This window comes from Leopardus geoffroyi, chromosome D3 (genome assembly GCF_018350155.1).
Source record: "Leopardus geoffroyi isolate Oge1 chromosome D3, O.geoffroyi_Oge1_pat1.0, whole genome shotgun sequence".
Lineage (NCBI taxonomy): Eukaryota > Metazoa > Chordata > Mammalia > Carnivora > Felidae > Leopardus > Leopardus geoffroyi.
In genome coordinates this window covers 5,701,067-5,724,423 of record NC_059339.1, presented here as the reverse complement: position 1 = coordinate 5,724,423, position 23,357 = coordinate 5,701,067, and the positions used below count along the sequence as shown (strand labels likewise).

General features: G+C 63.7%; 1 protein-coding gene across 43 annotated transcripts in view; it reads right to left on the bottom strand.

Annotated features, from left to right (window-relative positions):
* Positions 1-23,357, bottom strand: part of NCOR2 (nuclear receptor corepressor 2) — a 213,623-nt gene that overhangs the window by 67,279 nt on the left and 122,987 nt on the right. For 35 of the 43 annotated variants that reach the window (XM_045457218.1, XM_045457216.1, XM_045457235.1 and 32 more), the window contains 4 exons: positions 20,464-20,518; positions 18,038-18,135; positions 2,638-2,784; positions 1,104-1,276 (listed from right to left, as the gene is read on the bottom strand). In XM_045457218.1, the coding sequence (XP_045313174.1) occupies positions 1,104-1,276; positions 2,638-2,784; positions 18,038-18,135; positions 20,464-20,518 (473 nt within the window). Of the gene's footprint in view, positions 1-1,103; positions 1,277-2,637; positions 2,785-10,836; positions 10,966-18,036; positions 18,136-20,463; positions 20,519-23,357 lie in introns of those variants that run through there. The other 8 variants (XM_045457250.1, XM_045457220.1, XM_045457230.1 and 5 more) reach the window with 5 other exon arrangements.

The window sequence follows — 23,357 nt, the reverse complement described above, 5'->3', positions numbered from 1 at the left end:
TACAACAGCCTGCAATCCCTTCCTTCCCAAGGGACCCTCAGAGGGAGGCTGTGAAGTCTGAGCTCAAGGTGTAAGTGCCGCTGGAGGGCCCAGGGAGGTGTTTTCCACCCAGCAATCTAGCCCCACCCAGCATCGGCCCGGGGACCCAGAGGAGCTTCCCAGAAGTTAGGCGGTGGAACCTGCTGCCCCCGGCCTCCAGGAACCAAGGCGTAGTCACAAAGGCCGGAGTGTGACAGGAGTCACGTGAAATTTGTGGCCAACGGGGCTAGTCTGAATTCCAGCTAACTCCATGAATATGGAGGTGACATCCTTTCTCTAAGCCTCAAACAACCCATCTATGAAATGGGTATGAATTACCTCCCACAGGAAGGAGGGACAGACCCTGGGTGTTGGGTAGGGGGCAACTGTGAGAAATGAAATGTCACCTCCATCAACTCAACTTCCACCCTAGGAAGGCACCCTGGTGCCTGGGGCCTGAACCTGAGCGCTCAGGGCCCAGGGTGGGGGCTCCCCCAGAGGCGGGAGGGGCGGGCCCCCCAACAGCCAAACACCACCACGGAGATAAAGGACACACGTTGGCTGCCCCCCTGTGGCTGAATGGGAGAACTGCTACTCAATTTGTCTCTCCCGCCCCCAACCCCAACTTGGGATGGGGGGTGAGGCTCAGACCCGCTGAGCAGGACAAACTGAGGCCCACGGGAGGGAAGTTGGAACCCGGGTGCCTACCAGGGCTGGGGGCGGGGACAGTCTACACCCAGGCCCTTCTAAAAAGAGGTTGCAGCTACGACAACTGCTCCCTGGCGCAGGTGGGGACCAAGCGTGGCCAGATTTTCCAATTAGAACACAGAACCTAAAGTGGCGATCTAAACTTCTACGTGAACCCTCCAGGCCCGGGGTCATCGGGGCTGATGGGCGCTGAGCCCTCCCCAGCCCCACCAGCCGTCGTAGGCTCTTCCCACACCTGGCCCCCACACGGCAAGCGCGTGTGCAGACGAGGGCCCTGGAGCACAGAGAGGGTCAGGAGCTGGCCCCGGGTCACACAGCGAGTTCGGAAGCCAAGGCCGGGCCTCGGAACCCACCGTCCTCCCTGGCCTGCAACTCACCCAGCTCGGCGCTCTGCTGTGGGGTGACGGCCTCCTCACTGTTGGCCTCGTTGGCCATGGAGCGGGTGATGCGGCCTTTGCGTCTCCCCTGGCTGTTGGCAGTTTTCCGGCCTTTAGAGGCCACTGCCTCCTTCTCATCGTTGTCCTCCCCAGAGGTGTCGTCCGTCTTCTCCCTGAAGGCCAGAGAACGAGACAGGGGTAGCCGCGCCTGAGCCGGGAAACCAGACGACGGCTGCAGGGGGCCTGCTTCCGTCAGCTCGATGGGCACGGGCCGCCAGGGACCTGTGCGGCTCAGACGCTGGGAAGCTCGGGCTGAGGGCCGGTGAGCAGCAGGCCGCAAGCCCTCCGCACTCGCTGGACGAGGGGCGTGGGCCGCCAGCTCCCTGCGGCGCCCCTGTATCCACGCAGGCGGAGGTGTGAGCTGGCGGCTGTCACGACCCGACTCCCCAGACGAGGGGCGTGGGCCAGCAGGTAACCGGGGGGCTCCGCGGGCACGCGCCGCTGTCCGCCTGCCAGACCAGCTCACGTGCCACACAGACGCGCTGCCGTCTGCCTGCAGGCCCGCTGGCTCAGCCGCATGGGGGGCGGCCAGGTCCCACCCACGAGGCCGCTCGACCCCCCGAAGGAGAGACGCCCTCGGTGGGGCTCGAGGCCCACAGCAGCTCTGCTTGCTTGCGGTACCGGGACGGGTCGCTGGGCCTCGCAGAATACTCAAGAGGGAAGGCTCCTGCTGGGCTTCTGCAGGCCGGGCCAGGCGCGGGGGCGTGTGCGGGTGACCTCGGGACCCGGGGCCGGGGCTTTCTCCGAAGCCGCCGCGGGACGCTCAGATTTACACCCCACCTCCCATTCGTCTTCCTGAAGGCCCCCCCTGCACGTCTGGGACACAGAGGGTAACGAAGCCAGATGTTCCCCGAAGCCACATGCCTGAGCCCATGCCAGGTACCTGGCACAAAGCCGTGCCCGCCCCCCTTTCTGGAGCGAATCTCCGGCTGGCTGTGCTCGGCACCCGCCCCTGGCAGGCACGGGAGGCTGTGCCTTGATCTGCAAGAACTCACGCTGACAGCGATAATTCTAAAGGTGAGGGCAGGGCCCGCCTGCATACCTAGTCCTTCCGCCAGCTCCTCTGATCGTCCCCCTTCCCCCGCCTGGCGTCTCAGGAGACACGGCGGAGGAGGGGGAGAAGATGAGGAGGCCAAGAGCTCCCAAGTCATTGCCTGGATTTATTAGCTCAGGAGTAGAGCTCAAATGAGCTATCAGTCTCAGAGGTCTCCAGAGGGTTGGAGGAGGCAAGGGCGGGCGGGGGGGGGGGGGGGGGGGAAGAGCAGGCTTCCGGAAGGGGGGCTGTCAGGTTCAGACGGAGCGGAAAATGCCTCCCTTCCCGGCAGGCAATCCGCAGCCGCCGCATGGCTCGCCTCAGGTGCTTCTACAGAGAGGGCCCCCCCCCCACCACCCCCGTCTCGAGCTGAGTCCAGGCCACCTCCCTGCCACCCGGGGGAGGGGGCCAGGCCACGGCGGGGCGACGGGGCGGCCTTACTTGGTCAGCTCCTCCTTGTCGTTCTCCACGTCGGGCTTCTCCTCCTCCTTCTCAGCCTCCTTGTCCTTCTCCTTCTCATCCTTCTCCTCCTGGTTGCTCCGGGGCATTTGCTGCTGCTGCTGCTGCTGTTGCTGCTGCTGCTGCTGCGGGGGCCCCGGGTGAGGCCGGGGGAGGGGGGAAAACGGCGAGGCAGGTGAGCCTTTGCGCCTGGGCTGAGTGCGCCCGCAGAGCAGGAACGGGACGCAGTCAGCCGCAGACGCCACAGCCGGGGGCACCGCAGCCCACGGGGTCCAGGGAGGCAGGAGCCCCAGGGCCAGGCGTAGACATCGGAAGCCTGGACGCCTCCAGGACTCCTCCTGACTCCTCCACTGGCAGGCTGTGTGACCCTGGATGAGGACCTTAACCTCTCTGTGCTCTGACTCCTCCCTTGCAAAGCAGGGCTGTTCTGCAGGCCCACCCTGGCCGGGGGCCGGGAGGCCGGAACAAGAGATCCCCGACACTAGTGGGGTCTGGCACGGCTGTTCAAGGGGGGCTGAAGCCACCACCGGCACGGGGAGGGCTGCCGGTCAGGCTTATTAGGCCAGAGCGGGGCGAGCACCGGAGAACCTGGGGACGCGTCCCTGACGAAGCTCGGGCCACCTCGCAGCCCATCGCCACACCCGTAAAATGGGCAGGCGGGGAGGGGAGGCCGGGGCCCGGCCCACGTGCAGGTGCGTGCTGCCGTGTCGAGGGTCCCCTGCCTGCTGCAGGCTTGCTCTGCTCGCGTCCAGGGCGAGGCCCTTTCACCTCCTCCCAGGCCTGTTTCCTCTGCTGCCCCCTCGCACCGGGCCGCGGGGCCTGCCCTCAGCAGGACGGGGGGGGGGGGGGGGGGGGGGGGGGGGCGCGGGGAGTGAGGGCGGCCGGCTCCTTCCCGGGAGGCTGCCCGACTTCCTCCTGCCCTGCTGGGTTTCTTTCAAAGCACCCGCTGCTTCGGGGCGCCCGGGTGGCTCAGTCGGTTAAGCGTCCGACTTCGGCTCCGGTCATGATCTCACGGTTTGTGGGTTCGAGCCCCACATCAGGCTATGAGCGGCCGGCTCAGAGCCCGGAGGCTGCTTCGGATTCTGTGTCTCCCCTGCTCTCACTCGGTCTCTCTCTCTCTCTCAAAACTAAGTAAACATTACAAAAACTACTTAAAAATTAAAAAAAAATAAATAAAGCATACGCTGAGGCCACCCCAAAGTTCTCCCTGTGGGCAACTGCCAGACCGGACCACCTTTCCATCCCAGTGAGCCAAGGGAGACGAAAACAAAGCCGTCGAAAAGCCTTTCGGTGTGGGGCAGGGGTACGGTCACCCAAGGAGAGAGAAACCCCAGCAGGTGGAGAAGGCGGGGGCAGGCGGGGTTTCCCTCCGTCCCTCCCTCCCTGCATCTTTCCTCCGCGTCAGGAACACACGGCCCTCCGACGCACGAGGCTGCCTCGGCCTGCGACCCCGTCCCCGGACGGACCCTCTTGCGCAGCTGTTGTTTACGAGGCGGCGGACCACAGCTGGGGGCGTTCTGTGCCACGGGGGCCCAGAGCGCGGAACCCCGGGCTCTCCAAAGCCACGCCAGGGGTCACCCCAGGAACCAGCTGCTTCAAGAACCCCCTGTGCTCTGCAAGAGGAGGTGAGGGGGGCTCAGAGCAGCCTCTCCGCCCCGACCGCATGGCTGCCAGTTCCCGGCGGCTGGCCTCGGTCCCTTCACCAGCCTGTCCCTCACCACCACCAAGACCCCTGAGACACCAAAGCACGCACTTACCACAGCCTGTGAGCCGTGGTCACCTCTCACACCCGAAAGGCAAAGCCTCCTTCGGAGCCGTCCCAGCAGGTGGCGGCAGGAACAGAGAGGTTTTCCGCTTTGTTCCGAGACGGGTGCCCTCTGTGCCCTCGCCTGAGGAGGGCAGAGGGGGCGAGCGGGGACCAAGGAGCAGGCTCCGGGGCCACAGGTGGCGTGGCTGATTGGGGAGGGGTGTCCTGTCGGCTTGGCCGACTTCTGCACACCTGGGAACCCGATGCCGGGGGCTGGGCAGGACAGGGGCTTTCCAACCGCAAGTAGCTTGGCATTCCCAACGCCGCCTTCGGCCGCTTCTCTACCCAGACTCCTGCCCGGGCAGCAGCCTCACCCCAAACCTTTTCTTCCGTCCCTCCCAGTGGCCACAAGGGCTCAACTCCGGGCCACCCACCAGGAAGCACCTGTCGTCATCCCCTGGGTCTGGGCTGGTGGGGCCTCAAAGCCCCGTGAGATCTCATCCCTGGGCCACAAAGCAGGCCACCGTCCAGCCCAGCATGGCCAGGAGGTGTGGCTCCCCACCCACAGAGGCCCAGCCCTGCACCCATGCGTCCTGACTAACAAGGGCTGAGGCCCAGGGGGGCGGGGGGGGGGGGTCTGTACCTGTGCTCGAAGTGAGCTAAGCGCCTTCCTGCCCACACCCCACCCCCTGCCTCAGAGCCCTGGAGAAGCCCCACTGGGAAGATGCCAGCATTTCCCAAGGGCTTACTGCCCAACACAGAGCTCTGCACCCCCCGCTCACCAGCTCCCGGCCCTCCCGAGTCCCAGTGGCGGCCAAGATGAAAACGGACACGAGGGGTGACCCAGGGTTCTGTCCCTGGCCCCACACCAAGCACCTCGTAGGCACCAACCCGCCTGAGGCCCTGAACCAACCTCCGACAGAAAGAGTGGCGACCACCATTCCCCTCCCGCACAGCAGGAAACTAGGTGCAGAGGCAAAGCCTCACGGGCTCCGAGGGAGGAAAGCGGATGGTCCAGGGGCAGCAGTCCCGCCGTCCCCAAAGCCCTGCTCAGAGTCTCCCCCTACTCCACCCTCCAACCAGAATCGGGGGCCTCAGTTGGGGGTGGGGCGGTCTTTGGGCATCCCTGGCCCTTGCCGCCTTGCCCAGCCCGTCCCCCATCAGGACTCCTCGAGCCCCCACCTGAGCCTGGGCCGGCCCCAAACCGCCCCCACCCCTGAATGATCATCCGCATCGCAGCAGGAATCCCCAGAACGGCCCAAAGTGCCATGTGCCGGGCACTGCACTACGGACCTCGACCATCTCCTTTACTAGCCCCTTGCCTCTCCCGCTTTACAGAAGAGGAAACTGAGGCACAGGGTGGCCGAGCGACAAACCTGGTCTACAGCAGTGCCAGGATTCCAACCGAGGCCCGACTTAACCCTGGCCGTGCCCAGCCCCCCTCCAGCCGCCCCCACCCACCCTGGCGTGCCGCCCACCCCTCTGCAGGCTCCCACGCCCGTGCCCCCTTGCGGGGAGGCTCGAAGTCCCAACAGACACTGCAGCCTGGCCATTACTCCCACCACTTCCCACCTAGGTCTGCAGTCCCAAAGCTAGCCACACCCCGACGGTTTATCAAGCCCCGAGGACAGGGGTGAGGGACGAGGGGGTGTGTGGCTACACCCACTAGTTCAGCACCTTCGAGGCTGCTCTGGAGTCAGCATGCAGCCCCCGTGGGCTCCCGGCGTCTCGTGACCCGACCGCCGTCTCCCTTGGGAGCGGAGCCCTGGTCCTGGCCTCAAACGTGTTTCCCAGTGGGAGAGACCCATCAGCACAATAACGACCATCTGCCTGACCTCCTGTTGCACCGAGGTCAACGGCTGATTTAGGGGTGCTCCATTCACTCCAGATCTATGCGGCAAGACGGGAGCCCCAACTCACAGCACCGCCCCCCTCACCACAGCCAGCTCAGTCTCTCAAAATCTGGAAGCCTCTGACGGTCTAGGGCAGCAACCACGAGGACTGCTAACACAGTGAGGATTAACACCGTCCAGGGCCCTGCTTCCCAAGGATCTCGCTGCCTGATGGCCGCACACACATGCCCCCTAGGGCGCTCTGGGGAGTCCCGAACCCCAAGACACGCCTGCACCAATGGTATCAGAATCTTGGGGGGAGACCCAGGCCTCGGCGTATTTAAATTCCCAGGTCATCCCAATGGGCATCCAGTCTTGAGAACTGGTGTTTTAGACAAGGAGGCAGCAAACTTTTTCCGTACAGCCACAGGTCCACTGGCTTCTGTCACAACGGCTCATACCAACATGGTTTGGGACTTGAGAGCAGCCAAGATGTAGACAAGTGGGCACGATTATGTGCCAATAAAACTTCATTTACAAAATAGGCAGTGGGCCAGATCTGGCCTGAGGGGGCCATAATTGGCCCAGCCCTGCTCCCAGACCAATGCTGCTCAATCTAGACCTGCACATGAATCAGCTGGGCATGGTGAGAAAATGCAGATTCCGTGGGTCTGGGGTGGGCCTGGGCCTGTGCATTTCGAGGCACCTTCCTGGGGAGGCTGACGCTGCTGGTTCCTGGGTCACGCCAAGGAGCGAGGCTTTCGGGGATCCTTGTTTCACAAAACGCACCCAGGACCTTTGCCACTGGCAGCCGGTGACGCCTATGGACCTGGAAGCCAGACTTCACCATCTAGAGCGACTCTGGAGCTCCTGACGGGGGCCTACCGCTGCGTCTGACACAACGGGCTTCGTGCCCAGCGCTGGGTCGGGAGCGCCCCCCCCCCCCCAAACCACAGCACAGCTTTGCAGAAACCCTGACCGGATCTACGGTTAGCCGGGGTCATCGGTTCAAGTGCCCGAGGGACCCCGCGCTGTGCCAAGGCCCCAGTCCAGGGCTGCACGGAAAACGGCACAAAACGCCGACAATTCCTGACCGCACACGGCAAATGTGGGACCAAGCCTTCTTCTCCCAGTCTCGAACCTGGTATAGTTAACCGAATCCCCCCGGCGACGCTGGCATCACCTCTGTTTTAGAGATGAGAACACGAGGACGCGGGAAGTCAAGGAGCTCGCCCAAGGTCACGCGGCATTTCCCAGCGGGATCCCAGGGGCGGGTGTGCTCAGGCTCCCCCCTTTCAAGCCAGACTGTGCCCCCACAGCCCACGCCCCACCGGGGGGACTCCACGCCACCAGAACCGCGGGCCCCAACCTTCCGGAGCTGGCGCCTCAGGTGACAGACAAGGAACGCCCGCCAGGGCAGCCGGCGGCTCGGTGCTGAGAAAACCTGAAAAGGCTCAGCAGGCCGCAGACGTGGTGGCAGTTCTTCCTGGTCCACGGGGACGAGGAAGGAGGCCTGTGAGCTGGGTCCCCGAAGGCTTTTGGTTGACAAGGACGAGAGGGGACACCGCAGGGAGGGGACCTGCGTGGGCAAAGGCACGGCGACGTGAAAACGCCCACCGTGCTCACCAAGCGACACACGGCGCCTGGCGGCAGGGCCCGGCCGGCTTCGACACCCACGCGCAGGCAGGCGGGTGGCGCCCTGGTGGCAGTGGGGGAGGGGCGTGGTGCCGAAGGGCAGCGCGGTGGCCAATCGAGGGAGGCGCGGCAGTCGGTTCCCGCCGATCCTGCCTAGCGGAAAGAAGTGCCGACAATCCAGGTGGGCGCGGTCGCATTCGATCCTCGGAGGATAGGTCCCCAAAAATGTGCCGGGACAGCTTCCCGAGACCCCACAGCCGGCGACCCCAGAGGCAGCACGGTCTCATCCACTCATTCTGCGGACGTGTCACCGGGCGCCTCCGGAGAGCGAACCCAGAGAGGGGCTCTGTCCTCGTGACACCTGCCACCTCTGGGCAGCAGGGAAGGGGGTCCCGGAGGCCGAGGCTGCGGTCGGGGTCAAACGTCGGGAGGCAAGACACAATGCAGGTTTCTGGTCCCAGCAGCAACCCGCCCCGCCGCCTCCCCGCCGACACTCGGCCCCCTACCCTCCTCATCCTGCCCGTCCGTCCGTCCCTCCTGGGAAATGCAGGTGGGGTTAGTCCGTGCGGGGCGTCTCCACACGGACAGAGGCGTGCGGGAGCTGGCTCAGACCAGCTCACAAGACCTCAACTTGCAGGGTTTTTGCAGGCGAGCTGCTATCAGACACAGCCGTTATTAAAAACTGAAACACATGACCTCACGGTTAAAGAAATCATAATAAAAACAAAGGTAACAAGTACTCCGAGGGCCTCGCTTCCCAATCATTCAGCTACGTGTGTCTGTCATCTGTGCTCTTGAGGACATTGCCGTCAACTGCACCCACACAGCGCAAGTGGAGCGGGATACGGCGCTGTGTGTGTCCCTCCCGCTCCCACCTCCCGTGACGTCACGCTGGTAGCTGAGATCGGGGCACGGCGGGAGGGTCTTAACCACAGCCGCCGGCACGTGCTGCAGATCAGGGCCTCGCCCCCCCAGAAGGCGGGTTGCTAAACACACCCCAGCATCCCCTGCAGACACACGTGCCAGCAAAGCCTGAGTTTCACACACGCACCCATGACGTCTGTTCTTGTTCTGCCTGCAGGGGAGGCTTTGGCGGCCAAAGCTCCGTTTTAAGCCGTCGGTCAGAGCCTGTCCCGCCACCGGGAATAAAATCAGCGGTCCGACACAGCAGAAGGCCTCGTGATCTAGCCCCTGCCCACCCCTACCCGCCTCACCCACTTCCCTCGCGGTTGCTCCCCCTTGCCTCCTGGAAGACGCCACATTTATTCCCACCTCGGGGCCTTTGCACTCGCTGTGCCTGCTGCCTGGGAGTCTCCCTCCAACTCTGCCTGGCCGGTTCCTTCTCATCACTCAGGTCTCAGCCCAAATGACACTTCAGCCAGGCCCTCGAGGTCTGCTCCCTAAAAGCTGCCCTCCCCCACGTCACTTGCCTCCTGACTCTGGCTCACGTTTTGCAGCCCTTCCCGCCACCTCACACGATCACGCTAATTCACTGTGCACCATCCACCTCCCACGTGGGCGTGTCAGCTCTGGGGACCTGGTCTGTCTTGTTCGCTGTGGAATCAGCTAGAACGGTGACTGTGTGAAGACACGACGACAAGGTCTCCAACACGGCCACCATCCACCCAGGACGCTCCTCGAGAGGTCAGGCCCACCACGGCCCCCCTGCCGTGGCCCACGCAGGCACCGACCCGCACAAATGCTGCTCTTCTGGTAACTATGTTCTGGCTCTTGGCAGCCCAGCTTGAGACGCCTGGATGTGGGGTGCGTCGGTCCCCAGCCTCTCACCCCCTGGAGTCCAAATGATCCGCGCTCACATCTTCTGGACGGGCTCCTGCCCTCCGTGTCCTTCTATGCCTTTGATGTGGTCTGCCTCGGACGGTGCTGGCGGGGAGCCAGGTCTCCCCTGCCACCACATCGCAGCCCGTGAGAAGGCCATGCCTGTGCTCTCCCGAAACGAGCCAGCTTGCTGGCTCCCTGGGGTACGGGCTCTCCTGAGAACGGCGGCTCCTGGAATGTGTCCGGGGACTGTGGGCCTGGAGGGGCCTCCCCAATGGCCTCCCCCATCTCGGGCAGGAATCAGGGACATCTGCTCCCTGGAGCCCTAGATCCGGACACGGTCTGGCCTCCAGCAGGGCGGAAGCATACCTCCCGCGGGCCTGGGCCGTCCAGGAAAGCCAGACAGACCCCCAGGCCGGAGGCCCATCTGGGCTCCGGGCAGCAGTCTGGCACACTCACGCTTACCCCGTGGCCCGGGAGAAACGCAGCCCAACCTGGAGGCGATGTGGCCATATCTGGCCTGCCACATGTCCCTGCCAGACCTCACTAGAGCAGGGACGGTGGTCAACGATTTCATCAGCCCAAGGTGGGGGGGGGGGGGGGCCGGAGGGGAGACATAACCAGGAACCAGCACGGGCTGCACAGCAGCTGCCCCTCCCCATGTGGACCACACTTGGCTGGGCCTGCCCGGGAACAGCCTTCCGGGTCACACTGTCCTCCGTGAGAGCTGCCCAGGCAAAGGAGCCTCAGGAGTGTCCCAGCAACCCGAACAAGGTCACATGCTCCCTGGCAAGGAGCTGGGAGAGGAGGCTCGGGGGGAGAAAAGACAGGGGAGGAAGGTGAGCGATGGGAGACAGAGGGGTATGGGTGTGGGGGCAGAGGGGGAGGGAGACAAACACAGAGGGAAACGGACACACAGAGACTCACACGTAGGGAAGAGAATCAGGGAAACAGGACACAGAGGCAGAAAAGGCGGTAAGAGACGGAGATCAACCCAGAAAACACAGGAGCCTGGGCTGAGCACCCGGTCAGAGGCGGAGCTGGACTGAGCCACAGAGAGGAGCCACGAGGGCAAGGATGTGCAGGCCGGGGAGCAGGAGAGGAGGTGGGGCCCCCAGCACATCCCCCCTCAGACGCCCCGGGGACAGGCCAGGAGGCTGGGCCTCAGCGGCCCAGGGGAGCACTCACCCTCGGGGACACGCCCCTCCGTAGCACGGGCCCCCCCATCACCTGGAGGGCCACAGGGGCCCCTGGGTCAGGGCTGCGGCAGGCCGGGCCTCACACTCCCGGCTCCCCGACGCTGGAGCCGACTACTGCATTCCTGGACTCTGGTTCTGCAATTAGCTGGCAGAATGTGGCCCCTCCGTCCATGAATCACGAACCATAAACCACCGCACCGTCACCCGCCTCGGCCGGTGACTCAGCTCGCAGAGAGGATGCTGTCTCTTCGGCCCAGCCTACAGCCCGCCCGCCGCTCACGGCGAGGTCCCAGGGGCCCGGGGCCAGCACCCGGGGGCTCAGCTCTCACCTGCCAAAGCTCGGGCGTGAGGGGACCGGTGGGGGTGGGCGTGAGGGGCCGCTGGGCCCGCCTCTCCCTCTGTCAGAATATGGAGAAGCTTCTGGAAGGTGGATGGCACCCTCTGTTAAACGCAAACGTGATCCTGATATGCTCCACGTGGCCAGCACACATCCCTTGCCTCCAGGGCCGAGCACCGGGGCCCCCGTGCGCCTCGCCTCTCTCAGGACGACGTGCCGACGGGCGACGCTTTCCATCAAGGAGTTGTACGTTCTTCTTTTGTAACCATCCAAGCTTTCAAAACGCAACCATCAAAATGATGAACAAACGGCTTGGCTCAGGGCGTGTGACGAGGGTGTGACAGGGCGGGGAGTCACCCGGGTGGATGCAGTGACATCTCACTCTACACGCTGCGGTTACGCATTCGAGAAGGTCACGGCCGCCATGAGATGTCGTTTGCAAATAGGAAAAGACGCAGGATTTGTCCGTCGCATGGACCGGCCAGGTCCCCTTCCCCTGAAGGGGCCTGCTGCCCCCGCTCAGCTGTCCGTGGCCCGGGGACCAAGACCTGGCCCTGTCAGCCCACCTCAGGACACCTGGGAAAGGCCACTTCAGCTCGACTCACCCACGGCATCATCCCATCGCCTCTCCCCCAGCCCCTCTCCTCACGGTCAGTCTAGGCTGCCGGTGAGCCCGTGCCGTGCCTCAGTTTCCCCTTCTGCCACGCTGCTCCCTCCCCACCCCCTCCGGGGGGCCCTCCCCAGTCAACGTCCCCCCCGCCCAGGCTGAAGCTCCGAGTGGCCCCAGACCGGCAGCCAGCGTTGCCGGGTCCGTGGCAGAGATGCAGGCTCCCTGGCCCCGCGGAGGAGACCCTCAGCTGGACGCCAGCTCCGTCTCGGGTTCGTGACTCAGTCCGGGACCCCCGCAGGGGCCCGCTGAGGGGACGGCCTGGCGCGGAGCGAACGTGACTACTGCAGTCAGTTTGGAGCAGAGGGCGGTGTCCACTGCGTTCTGGGGAGAATAACTTCCTGCCGTCAGCGCCGCAGACTCGAGCTCTCGTCCCCAGACGCCGGGATTTGCGCTGGGAACCCATTTCAGTCCCACCGACGCAGGAATGGCGAGGAGGGGGGCTCCGGCAAAGACATCGGGGGCATCCCCCCATCTCTGGGCCTGGGCTGTGCGCCAGCCAACTCGGGAAAGGCACCGGCCACCCAGCCTGGAGAAGGACCGCCAAGCCCGCTCGCCGACACCCTGAAGCACCGCCTCGCGCCCGCCTCACGGCCTTTCATCGGCACCGTCCGCGAGCTGTCAAGACAGCCGTGCCCGGCGGACGCCTTCCCTCCAGCTTCCTGAAAGATCACAGTCTGCTATTGCTCTGAAAGCAAAGCTTTTAGCCCTGGCATGCAGTAGGCACTCAATAGATGCCCTTGGATGAACATAATATTGTGCATCTGACACCGGGTGGGGAGGGCCCACCACGGGGCATCTGTTGGGCTGGAAAGCTGAGAGGCCCCTCGTGGCCATCCTTAGCCACCGCGTGGCCCCCAGCCACGGAAGCCACAGATAGGCACCACGGCCTCTGCGGTCACCGGCCACCCGGAAGAGGGAGGGGACGCGCGGGGGGCTGGGGGTGCTAAGGCAGACTGCAAGAGGGTAAGAGAGGGAGAGACAGACCAGGGAGAAAACAGCCCTCTAGGTCTCCCAGAGACACTCGTGGTCCAGGGAGCAGAGGAGAGTCGAGAGAGACAGGAAGAGCTTCCAGGAGCAGCTGCCCCACAAGCGGAGAGGGAGACCCAGGCAGGCTCGGTGGGGGGGGGAGAGGGGCGGTCCACCTGCTGCCTGGACCCAGCACAGCCTATACGCACAGCCCCCACGGGCGATGCGGTCGGCGAGGCGCGGCTTCCACGGACCCAGCCACATGGCCACAACGTGGCAGATGGGACCGCCGGGCCCCCCTCGGGCTCCCGTGGCCGATGGTGCCAGGTCTGACCTCCTCACCTGTAAACCGGGGATCATCGAGTACCCCCCCACCCCGTAAGTCCCGGAGTTAAAACGCGTCCCGCCCTCCGCACAGACCCCGGCCTCTCCGTCATCGGCCCCGTGCGGTCAGCCGCGGCGCTGGCCCATCACGCCACAAGGCCGGTCGGTGCCCGCGGATTCTGACAGGGCTCCCGTGTCTCGCCAACTCCCCCGGCCTCTCCCTGACAAGGCTGAGACCACCTAAGTCTCCGTCCGAAACCGAAGGGACCCGGCAAGGTGGGGCAGGCCTGACTCGCTCCCCTCAAGAAAGAAGCCCACCCCCGATGGCTCGGCCCCCATCCGCCTGGGGAAGAAGCCGGGACAGGGGAGGCACCACCTCCTGGCCGCCGTGGCCCCGCCCCAGAGGCGTCTACGTTTCATCTGCTGGAAGGACCTGATGTCTGTCCTCCTGTGGCTGCCCAGGGAGGCGAGGGGGGCCGTCTCCGGGGCGGACAGGAGGGTTGGGAGACAGAAGTGTGGGCAAAGGGAAGGGGCTGCAGGGTGGGACCCGCGGCCCAGGGGCGGGCTGCATGGCGCTCAGACACAAGGATGGGGCGGCAGGGGGTCATCTGGGCGCCTTCCGCTCCCCAGCCCGCGGTTGGGCACCTGCACGCTCAGCCTCCGGCAGCCCCTCATCCCTCCCGTCCGTTCCCTTCGTCCCACCATCAGCCCACGGGAGGCCACCGCCGCCTGCACCCATCCCATGCAGACGTGCCCTCGCCTACTCCAGGCCGGGCTGCGGGGACCCCGCCTCCCCACTGGCAGATTTATCGGCAGGATCACGGGGCTTATAAAACCGAGGAGAAACAGGGGGGCCCGGGCCCCACCAGTAACTGCATCTCAGATTAACGAGAGGGGCCGAGGGAACCGCGTCTGCCGTTTATGTCACTGTCACGGGGCAAAGAAAAGACTTACGGCCCCAAGGCCAACGCTCGGGTTTGACCCATTTATTCCATATTTATGAACAGGGCCGGTGTGCCTGGCACAGAAGTCCTTCCAGGATCGGCATATAAATCTCTGTCCCCGGGAGGGGCCCGGGCCACACTGGCACCCTAGCAGCCCCAGTGACCAGAGGGAGGGGAGAGCCACCAAGACGCGTCCCATCTCCCGGGAGACAGGGGCCTCCTGTCCTGCTTCCTTCCGCCCATTTGCAAGAGGCAGAGCGCAGAGGCATCCTTCCCCCATCCTGGGAGCCCCAGCCCGAGGCATCAGCTTGAGCAGAAGCCAAACCTCACCACAGAAGTGGCGCAGACGCTACGGCTGTTCCAAGACAACACAGACAAAAAGAGGAAACAGACGTTTCTCCTCTGCTGGAAAACACTCCCGGGCTCCCCAGGGCCCCGGGCTTGCCTGGTCTGGCCTGTCCCAAGTCACACAGTCCCTTAGGACGCGGCCTTACCATTCTCGAATCCAGAGGTCTGACGCTCGAGGCTGAGGGCAGATTGAGAGCAAATACGATTAAGAGGGTAGGGTGCTTATCGCGATGGGCACCGAGTGACGTATGAAAGAGCTGCTTCGCTGTATCACACACCTGAAACTAACCCAACGCGGCACACTATCTATTCTGGCGCTACAATTAAAACTTAATTTCAAAAAAAGAGCAAATGTGAGTTGCCTGGCCTACACAGTGTTTTGTTGTTGTTTTCCAGTTTACTTATTTGAGAGAGAGAACACGCACAGCATGAACAGGGAAGGGGCAGGGAGAGGGAGAGGGAGAGGGAGAGGGAGAGAGAGAGAGAGAGAGAGAGAGAGAGAGAATCCCAAGCAGGCCCCTCGCTGTCAGCACAGAGCCCGACCTGAGGCTCAATCCCACAAACCCTGGGGTCACGACCTGAGCCGAAATCAAGAGTCAGGCGCTCAACTGACTGAGCCCCCCAGGCGCCCCTTGGTGTTGCTTCTCATGCACCCTGAGAGTTAAAAATCAGGCAATTTCACATAAATCCCGATTTTCAGCTTATCGTCAAAAATCGGCTCTTGGAAATACGAGGCCATCTGGCCAAAGGTCAGCTGGAACGGACATGCGTGAGCTCTGTAAGTCGGCCACGGGCCTCAGCACTCCCTGTCGCCTCTTACGGACGCTGAGGTCAGGTGTGAGCCACCATTCACCATCACGTTTACGCTCCTGTTTTCCATAGAGAAGAGAAACGTCTCTACTCACTCAGCAAACATGAGGAGATACAGGGTCCCATGACCTTTCCCCAATCCTTCTTTCATTTAAGACCCTGGAAGGTGCTGCTGGGGCGCCTGGGTGGCTCAGTCAGTTTAGCATCCACCTTTGGCCCAGGTCACGATCTCACGGTTCTGGAGTTCGAGCCTCACGTCGGGCTCCAAGCTGACAGTGCAGAACCTGCTTGGGCTTCTCTCTCTCTCTTCCTCTGCCCCTCCCCCACTCTCTCTCTCTCAAAATAAATAAACCGTAAAATAAAATAAAATAGACCCGGGAAGGTGCTAAGACACCTGTTTCAAAGACTCGGAGGGCGCGGTGCCCACTCATGCCCCTGTGCCTTTGCACCAGCTGCTCTCTCTGCCCAGGACACCCTCACCTCTGTCCCTGTTCAGCCGAGGGGCCGCTCCTTACCCTCACTTTTGAGGGCCTCCGCGGTATGGGAGCTCACAGGCACGGGGCCAGCACGTGGCATCAGAACCACGTACGTGCACCGGTCCCTACAACGGCAAGGAGGTCCCGGTGCCCAGCACGAACACCACAAAGTCAAAGGCGTGGCGGCCAGGACCAGAGATGCGGGACACGGGCACCCCCAGCCCTCTCGGGCTTGTCCAGGGATACCCCCTCCCTAAATAACCCTCCCTCGGAGTCAGAACCCTCTCTCCTCTAGGGCCCCCCGCCGCGCCACCAGGAAGGGTTTCGTGAGCCCACCCACGGTGCCCCCACCAAGGCAGTGGCACGAGCGAGGGGGCATGTTCACCTATATCAGGTGCTCAGCAAACACCCCAAAGCAGGACTTATTTGTTTTAATCTTTTTAATGTTGATTTATGAGAATGACAGAAAGGAAGAGAGAGAGAGAGAGACAGCATGAGCGGGTAAGAGGCAGAGAGAGAGGGAGACACAGAATCCGAAGCAGGATCCAAGCTCCGAGCCGTCAGCACAGAGCCCGACGCCGGGCTCGAACCCACGAACCGTGAGATCATGACCTGAGCCGAAGTTGGATGCTTAACCGCCTGAGCCGCCCAGGTGCCCCGAAGTAGGACTTACTTTTAAATAAAAAAAAACCTTCATTAATTAATTTATTTTTACATAAACCTACAGGCCTCTATTTTGCCCCAGTCTTCACCGCTGTGCGCCTCCTGCCTCAGCACATTCGTGCCCCCTGCCTGGAATTTATGTGAGTTTGAGCCTCTCGGTCTAGAAAATTCCCGACGACACTTCAGTTTCTCTTGGCAGCGAAACGGCTCCAGGCCAGCAAGCCTTGGTTTTCCACATCTGTTAGATGGGCAAGCCGGCCGGGCAGCTGTGGCCACACAACACTGAAGGCAAAGCCCGTCCGCGGACCAAACGTCGCCACCCTTCAACGACCCAGCCGGTGAGAACCAAAGCTCGGGCCCGAGTGTGGCGGGGGGAGGGGGGAGGGGGCACTTAGTCTAACAACAAACTTGCTCCCCGGATCCCGTGTGGCTTGGCCAACAGGAAGGTGGGTCCGTGCCGCCGAAGCATACTTCCCAGAAGGCAAGAGAGGAGGAAAGGGACGTGGGCTGGGAACCCGTCTGGGGGAGTGGGGGTGTCGCAGAGGGCACCGGGCCCCCACTGCCGATGGCTGAGCGCGATGACTCAGGACCCTGTCCTGGGCGGCCCGGGGAAGGGAAGACGCCGCGTCAGGAAGCACCTGTCCCAGCCCCCACTACTCCCCGCCGTCACTGCTCTCCCCCAGGCGCCCCGGGCCAGAGGCCCCGGGGAGGCAACAGCTCCGCCTGCCCCTGGCTGCACCCAGCGGCCACACCCCCGAAGGCCTCCGCACGCACGTCCGGCCTGGAGCCCTCCTAGGGCAGCGCCAGCTGACTTCCTCCTGGAGCCGCGTGCTCCCAGCACCTGCCCTCGGCCGGCTGTCGACGGCCCAGCAGTGAAACAAATCCGTGCCGTCCCTCCGTTTCCCACACCATCACCTCGGAGCCCCCTTTCATACGTGTCCTACTGACCCCCACCGTCTTTACCATTATTTGCTGAACACGCCTTCAAACCCACTCCTCGTCTCTCTAACTCAGAGGTATTTTCCGGACCGGACCGGGCGGTACGGATCGTAGGCCTTGCGGTTTCTGTCGTGACTGCTCCCCTCTGCTGCTGCTAACAGGCGAGCTGCCACGGTAACAGGGAAACGGGCGGACGTGGCTGTGTGTCGATAAAACTTTACTCGCAGAGAGAGGTGGTGGGCCGGACGTAGCCTGCAAGCCATAGCTTGCCGAACCGTGCTTTAAGGTAAGTGATCCTTCGGTCTCCTCCCGACCAGTCACGTCTGACAGACTGGCTGCCTTTTGCTTTCAGATACGCAGAACGGTAAACACGAAAGAACCGTAATCGGTTTTCAAACGTGCTGTGTGTGAACCAGCCCGAGTCACCCGGACAACCCCGGCCTTGCTCGAGGGACGTGGCCCTTTTCACCACGGGGATCACGATTCACCGAGCCAGGAGTTCTAGAATTTTCCAAGCTAAGAAAGGGAAGCGGTCTTTCTCCTGGCGCTCCTCTCTGCCGCTGGGGCGGGCCGAACACCCCCAGACAGGGTCTCCCAGCCGCCCCCGAGGGGGCCCGAGCCCGCCGCAGCGACGGTCACGCCCCCCCCCCCGCCAACGGCCGCAGGGCACGCCGGGAACCAGCCCCCAGAGCCAACCCCTCCCGCCTCTCACCTGGCTCTTGCCGCGGCGCCGGTAGCTCCTCCGCACCAGGCTCTTGTAGTTCTCGTTCTTCTTGGTCAGGTAGTAATAGAGGACACACTCGGCCACGGTCTGTGGGACACAGAGGGAACACCGCGTACAGCGCGGGCGGCCAGAGCAGGCGGCCAGGAGCCAGAGGCCTGGGTTCAAATCCTGCCTCTTCCGCATCCGGCCGCTCACCTCACCTTCTCGGCGGCGTGAAGGGGATGCTGAGCGCGTGTCTGAGAGCGGCCGCGAGGACAGAGCCCTCAGGACGGCGCCCGGCACACGGTACACACCGCGGGCGTGTTACCCGGCCTGCCGACCGCCGCCGTCGAGGACGGGGACAACAAGGGGTCGCCTGCCTCCCCAGGCCCTCCGACTCCCAGCTGCACAAACTCAAAGCGTGCCCGGGTCGAGCCTGGGTCTCCCGTCTCTCAGCCCAGCCCCTTCTTCCCCAACCCCCGGGGCCCTGAGTGCCCCGTGCTGAGCCTCGTGACCCAGCCGGACTGTAACGTTCCCACGCGACCCTTCGCCTCTTGGGACGCCTTGGTCTTTTCCACACCACTCTGGGTCTGAACCCTGGTGCCACCTGCTGATTAAGCGACTGGCCCGCCCCGAACTCCTCCACCTCTTGCCCAAATGGGACCCGTAAGACGACGGGTCCTCAAAGCAAACAGAATCAGCACGGCCGTGCCTGCCACCTGTGACCACAGGCCAGCTCCAGGTGACAGCTGGCTGACGCTGGCAGCCGTGACGGACAGGACATCAGATGTCGCCGTGGTGCTCAGAGAGGGAGCCAAGACTGGGAGCCTCTGGAGGCCGTTCCCTGAGGTGAGGGCCGCTGGGTGCCGAGGCAGGCTGGGCCTCAAGCCCCGGGGCCTCTGCCCCTCCCAGAATACACGTGGGCAGAGGCTACTGCCCTGGTAAACCTGGCCCCCCAACGGGGGCCCGCGCGAGAGTGGAGAAAACCAATGAATCATCAGATGCCAGTATTTGCAAGTCGGGCGACAGGGGTGCCCGACGTGCCCTTGAACGGTTCAGGGGCGCGCCTTCCGCGCCGGACGACAGGGAGCCGGCCCTAAGCAGCAGCTGCCCCCGCAGACGGGCACAGGCTGGCCGGCCCACCGAGCCCCCGGCCGGCCATCGGCCTCGCTCAGAACACGCCTCTCCCCAAAGGCACGGAACACAGTTGGCAATCCCTGCTTCAGACCCTTCTGGAAGCTCTATTGAAGTTCCGTCCTGAGCAGCCTCTCAGCCAAAATACACCCTAAGGTCTACTCTCCAGTGTAGAGACTGATTCCCCGGTTCCCAAGCCATTCTGTTCAGCGACCGGCTTCTGAAACCCTCACCTCCATCCCCGAGGAGCCCTGACCTAGAGCCCCCCGGACTGTCCACACCCCCAGCACAGAGCCGTCACGAACTCAGAGGAAGGCTGTTTACAGGGCTTGCTTCCCCGCGCGCGTTTTTCAGGCACAGAGAGATTTCATCTCCCCGCGTTGCCTCGTCTGCCTCCTCCTATGGCTATCAGCTCATTAAGGGCAGACACTGGGAACAACTGTTCAACTTTAAAATAGCTGCGTGGCTCCTGCCCAGACGGCCCTCCCTCGACTGAAAAGCATGAGGCCTCCAGCAGCTGGGCATGTTGTAGGGCTGGGCGTGGGCAGGTGCCCCCGCCTCTGGAGAACCTGATTCAAGGGAGTGCGGCGTAAAACCCCCCCGGGGACAGCAGCCCAGAAGTGAGCCTTGCTGGACGCCCTTCCCGCTCCGCCCGACGGCACAGGGTCTCATCCAGACCCCGCCCAGCTTCTCCGGGCTCTGCCCAGCCCAGCGAAGGGTGCAGAGTGGCAGCCGGGAGTGAAAAGGGGCCCTGCCTTGGGCTGGCTTTGGGGGCGAGCTCGGGTTTGAGCAGCAGCTCTACGGAATGTTCGTCCCGGCGGGATGAGGACTTACTGGCCACACGCCTGGCTGGCATCCGGGGTGTCGGAAAGCACAGAGTGGCCCTCGGAGGGCCCAACCCCCTGGAAGAACGCCACCCTCGCCTATAAAGCCGTAACTGGGGCGCCAGGCACAGCATGGCTTCCAGAACCTGTGCCCAATCCGCAGGGACGCTCGCTGCCACGTCCGAGGCGCTGGCCGGGGAGGCCGGTGTGCACAGCTCTCCCGGGTTTCTGGGCCTGGTGCTCCGCCCCCTGGGCCAGCAGGGGCGGGGCCTGCGGCTGCTTCTCAGAGGAGGGAGCAGGAGGAGTGAGGGGGGAAGGAGGGGAGGAGGGACAGACAGAGCAAGGGGCAAGCTCTGCGGGCAGGGAGGGAGGGCCCTGGGCGCCAGGGCAAGGGGCCGCCCACCGGAGCGGACCCCGGAGAGGCGCGGAGCGGGCAGGGCGGCCGGGCCGGCGTCTGGGCGTGGGGGCAGCGACTCACCTTCCTCTCCAGGAACGATGCGATCAGGCCGAAGTTCTTGGGGTGCTGCATGAACCTGCGGAAGGAGAAGGGCGGGCGTGAGGCTCGGCCGCGGGGGGCTTCCCGGCTGGGCGGGCGCCGAGCACACGGGCGCCTGCCATCTCCGCGGGCCCGGCTGGGCGGGCGACGCCCCACTCGGAGCAATTAAGCCCAGGGGGGTGTGGGAAGGGCGGGCGGGCGAGGGTGAGAGAGGGCGTTCCTTGGAGTGAGTCACTGGTTTTAGCGCCTTTGAAAATATATTTGTTTGTCCTGCTGGAGGCGGCTTCCAGGAAAAATGAGGACACTGCACGCAGCTCTTTGGTGGGGTTCCCCCCCTTGTAAAAAATGCCTTTGTTTCTATCTCCGGCCGGGTCTGGGAAGCTGGGCCTCGCCCGGCCCACGCGGGCCCTCGCAGCCAGGCCACAGGTCAGGCCGAGAACCGCCAGCCTCCCCGGGAGAGCGGGGAGCTGGGGCTCTGCGTGCCCGCGGGGAGGCGGCAAGAAAGGGCTCACGCCGGAGGGGGTGCGGGGTGCTGGCACCCCACCAACGGGCTTCCCGCGAAGCCGGCAGAATTACTGGGAAAGACTCGGCAAGGCTGAAATGTCAGGGCCACGGGAGCAGGCGGGCAGCGGGGGCGGAGATGTGGGTCACGGCCGCGGGGGGCCCCAGGGATGCTGGGTGGGGTCCCTGGCCCCGGCCCAGCCTCGGCCTGCCGGTCCCCACGATGCGCCACTAGCCGCGCAGCCTCCTCCGGGGAGAGAAGGAGCCACTGGCGAGGCGGGGGGCCCCGGGTCCCACGAGGGAGCCCGGGCCAGCGCCTGGTGCTCTCCCGCCCGGCCCTCCAGATGGCTGGGCGGGAGGCCAGCGGGCCCCTCCCCTGCTCCCCAGCCAGACACCGGAGAATCCGGAACGGCCTCTTCTCTCTTCCAGGAGGAAGCCAAGAGTCAGAGTGGCAGGCTTCCCCGCCTGGGATCCTGCCTCAGGCAGCTTGCAAAGCTGGAGCCGGCCTAACGCCCTTCTTTTCCAGACAGAGTCCCCTTCCCCTCCCTCTCCCTGCCCCAGTGACATTTCCTTCCCACCTAGATCCCTTCCTCGGAGTTTCCCCTAGGAGAGACGGAGTCCCAGGAGATCAGGTGTCAATCCTGGGAACCCCCTAGCTCACCTCTCCCACCGCCCTCCAACCTGCACCTGTATCCGTATCTTCCCCCAACAATTACCGAGAACTTCCTGCACACTGGGCACCTCTCGGCAGCTAAACAAGGGAGGCGCCGTTGCTATACCCACTTTGCAGATGTGGAAACTGAGGCTCAGAGAAGCGGCGCGGCTGCTGGGGGTGACAAAGCCTGTCAGCGGTGGGGCTCTAGGCCACCGCGCGTGACTTCCGGAGGCCCGAGAGCCATCAGTCCTGCACTGACAACCTTGACCGCGACCACTCTCCCGGAAGGACACGTGGCACCAAGCTGAGGCTCAGCAGACAGCAGCCCAGCCCGGGTGCCCCACTCTTCTGAATTAACAACGAAATCGTTAGGTGAGATGAGCAAACGTGAACTCTCCAGAGAGAATGAAACACAGAAAACACCCCAGAAGCACCTCTCTTTTGTTTGTCTGTTCGTTTTAAACAAGGCGTAAATAAATAAGCACATCAAACGTGCCGGGGGAATTTAAACGCCTGACGCGGCGTAGGTGCCAGCATCCGTGCCTGTGGTCCGTCACTGGTTTAAAATGAGACGACAGGGTACCCGCGGGACCTGACTGTGGCACAGCCACATCTGTGGTTGTGAGGACTTAGAAACGAGCCACCGAGTCACGGGGTTTTCTGCCTCTGAGCCCTCAACCCCAAATGCCCCTGGGCCCTGCTCCCCACGGTGCTGAGGCTGTGCTAGGCACTCGGGCCCTCCTTCAACCGTCCCTCTAGTTTCACGGATGTTTTAGAATTTCCATCATCGAAAGCCAGTCCAGAAAATACAGTCTCCCGCCACGACCCTCATCAGTCGCTCCTCCTGCACCTCCCCGTTCCGGTGCGGCCACATCACCCCTGCATTGCCCACCACCCAGAATCATCCCTGCCCAGGGCCCCCCCCCCCAGGCACTTGGGGCCACCTGACCCCGCAAAAGGGCAGAGACAGCCCCAGGCCCCGGCCGGCCCCACGGCAGGTGGCTGCAGAACGTGGTCGCGTCCCCTGGCCACGAGGCCTTCTCCGGAGGCAGAATCTGTTTCCGACACCCCCTTCTGGCCAAGCGTGGAGCCCTCCGCCCGTGCCTGAGTTTCCCGCCCGCCCAGCTCACGGGGGTCTCTGCCCGGCACGTGGGTCCATGGGATACAACTTCTGAGTTTAGTTGAGGGGACGAGGATTTTATCCACCTACCAGCTCCTCACCCGTCTCCCCCAAACACTCGGGTCGTTCTGTTCTTTTCGTTTTAGAAACCCCAGGCCTCATCTCTTGGCACTCAACTTCTGCCTCTGCTTTCCAAAGCTCTCCGGCTCCCTGGCCCCCTCCCGCTCCCCAACGAGCCTCTTCACTGCAGCTGAGCCCTCGCCCTGGAGCTGGGGGAGTCTGAGTCCCTCTGTCCACCTTCCGTCCTCCACCGTTTGTGAGCTGTGTGGCCCTCCTTAAGTGTCTTACCCTCTCTGAGCCTCTGTTTCCTAACCTGTGTAATGAGGATGGCCTGATGATGCTCTTATGAGGCCTAAGAGGGTCAAACACACAAAACCCCTGAAAACACATCTGCACGGTGTCTGAGAAGGAACACGTGCTCAACGAACAGCCGCTTTCAAAATGACACCAAAGGGCCATCGGCCAGCCACACACCCCTACCCTCCGGCCCAACCTCCGAGATCCTCTGGCCTCGTCCTCCCCACCCACAGAGCCCCGTTT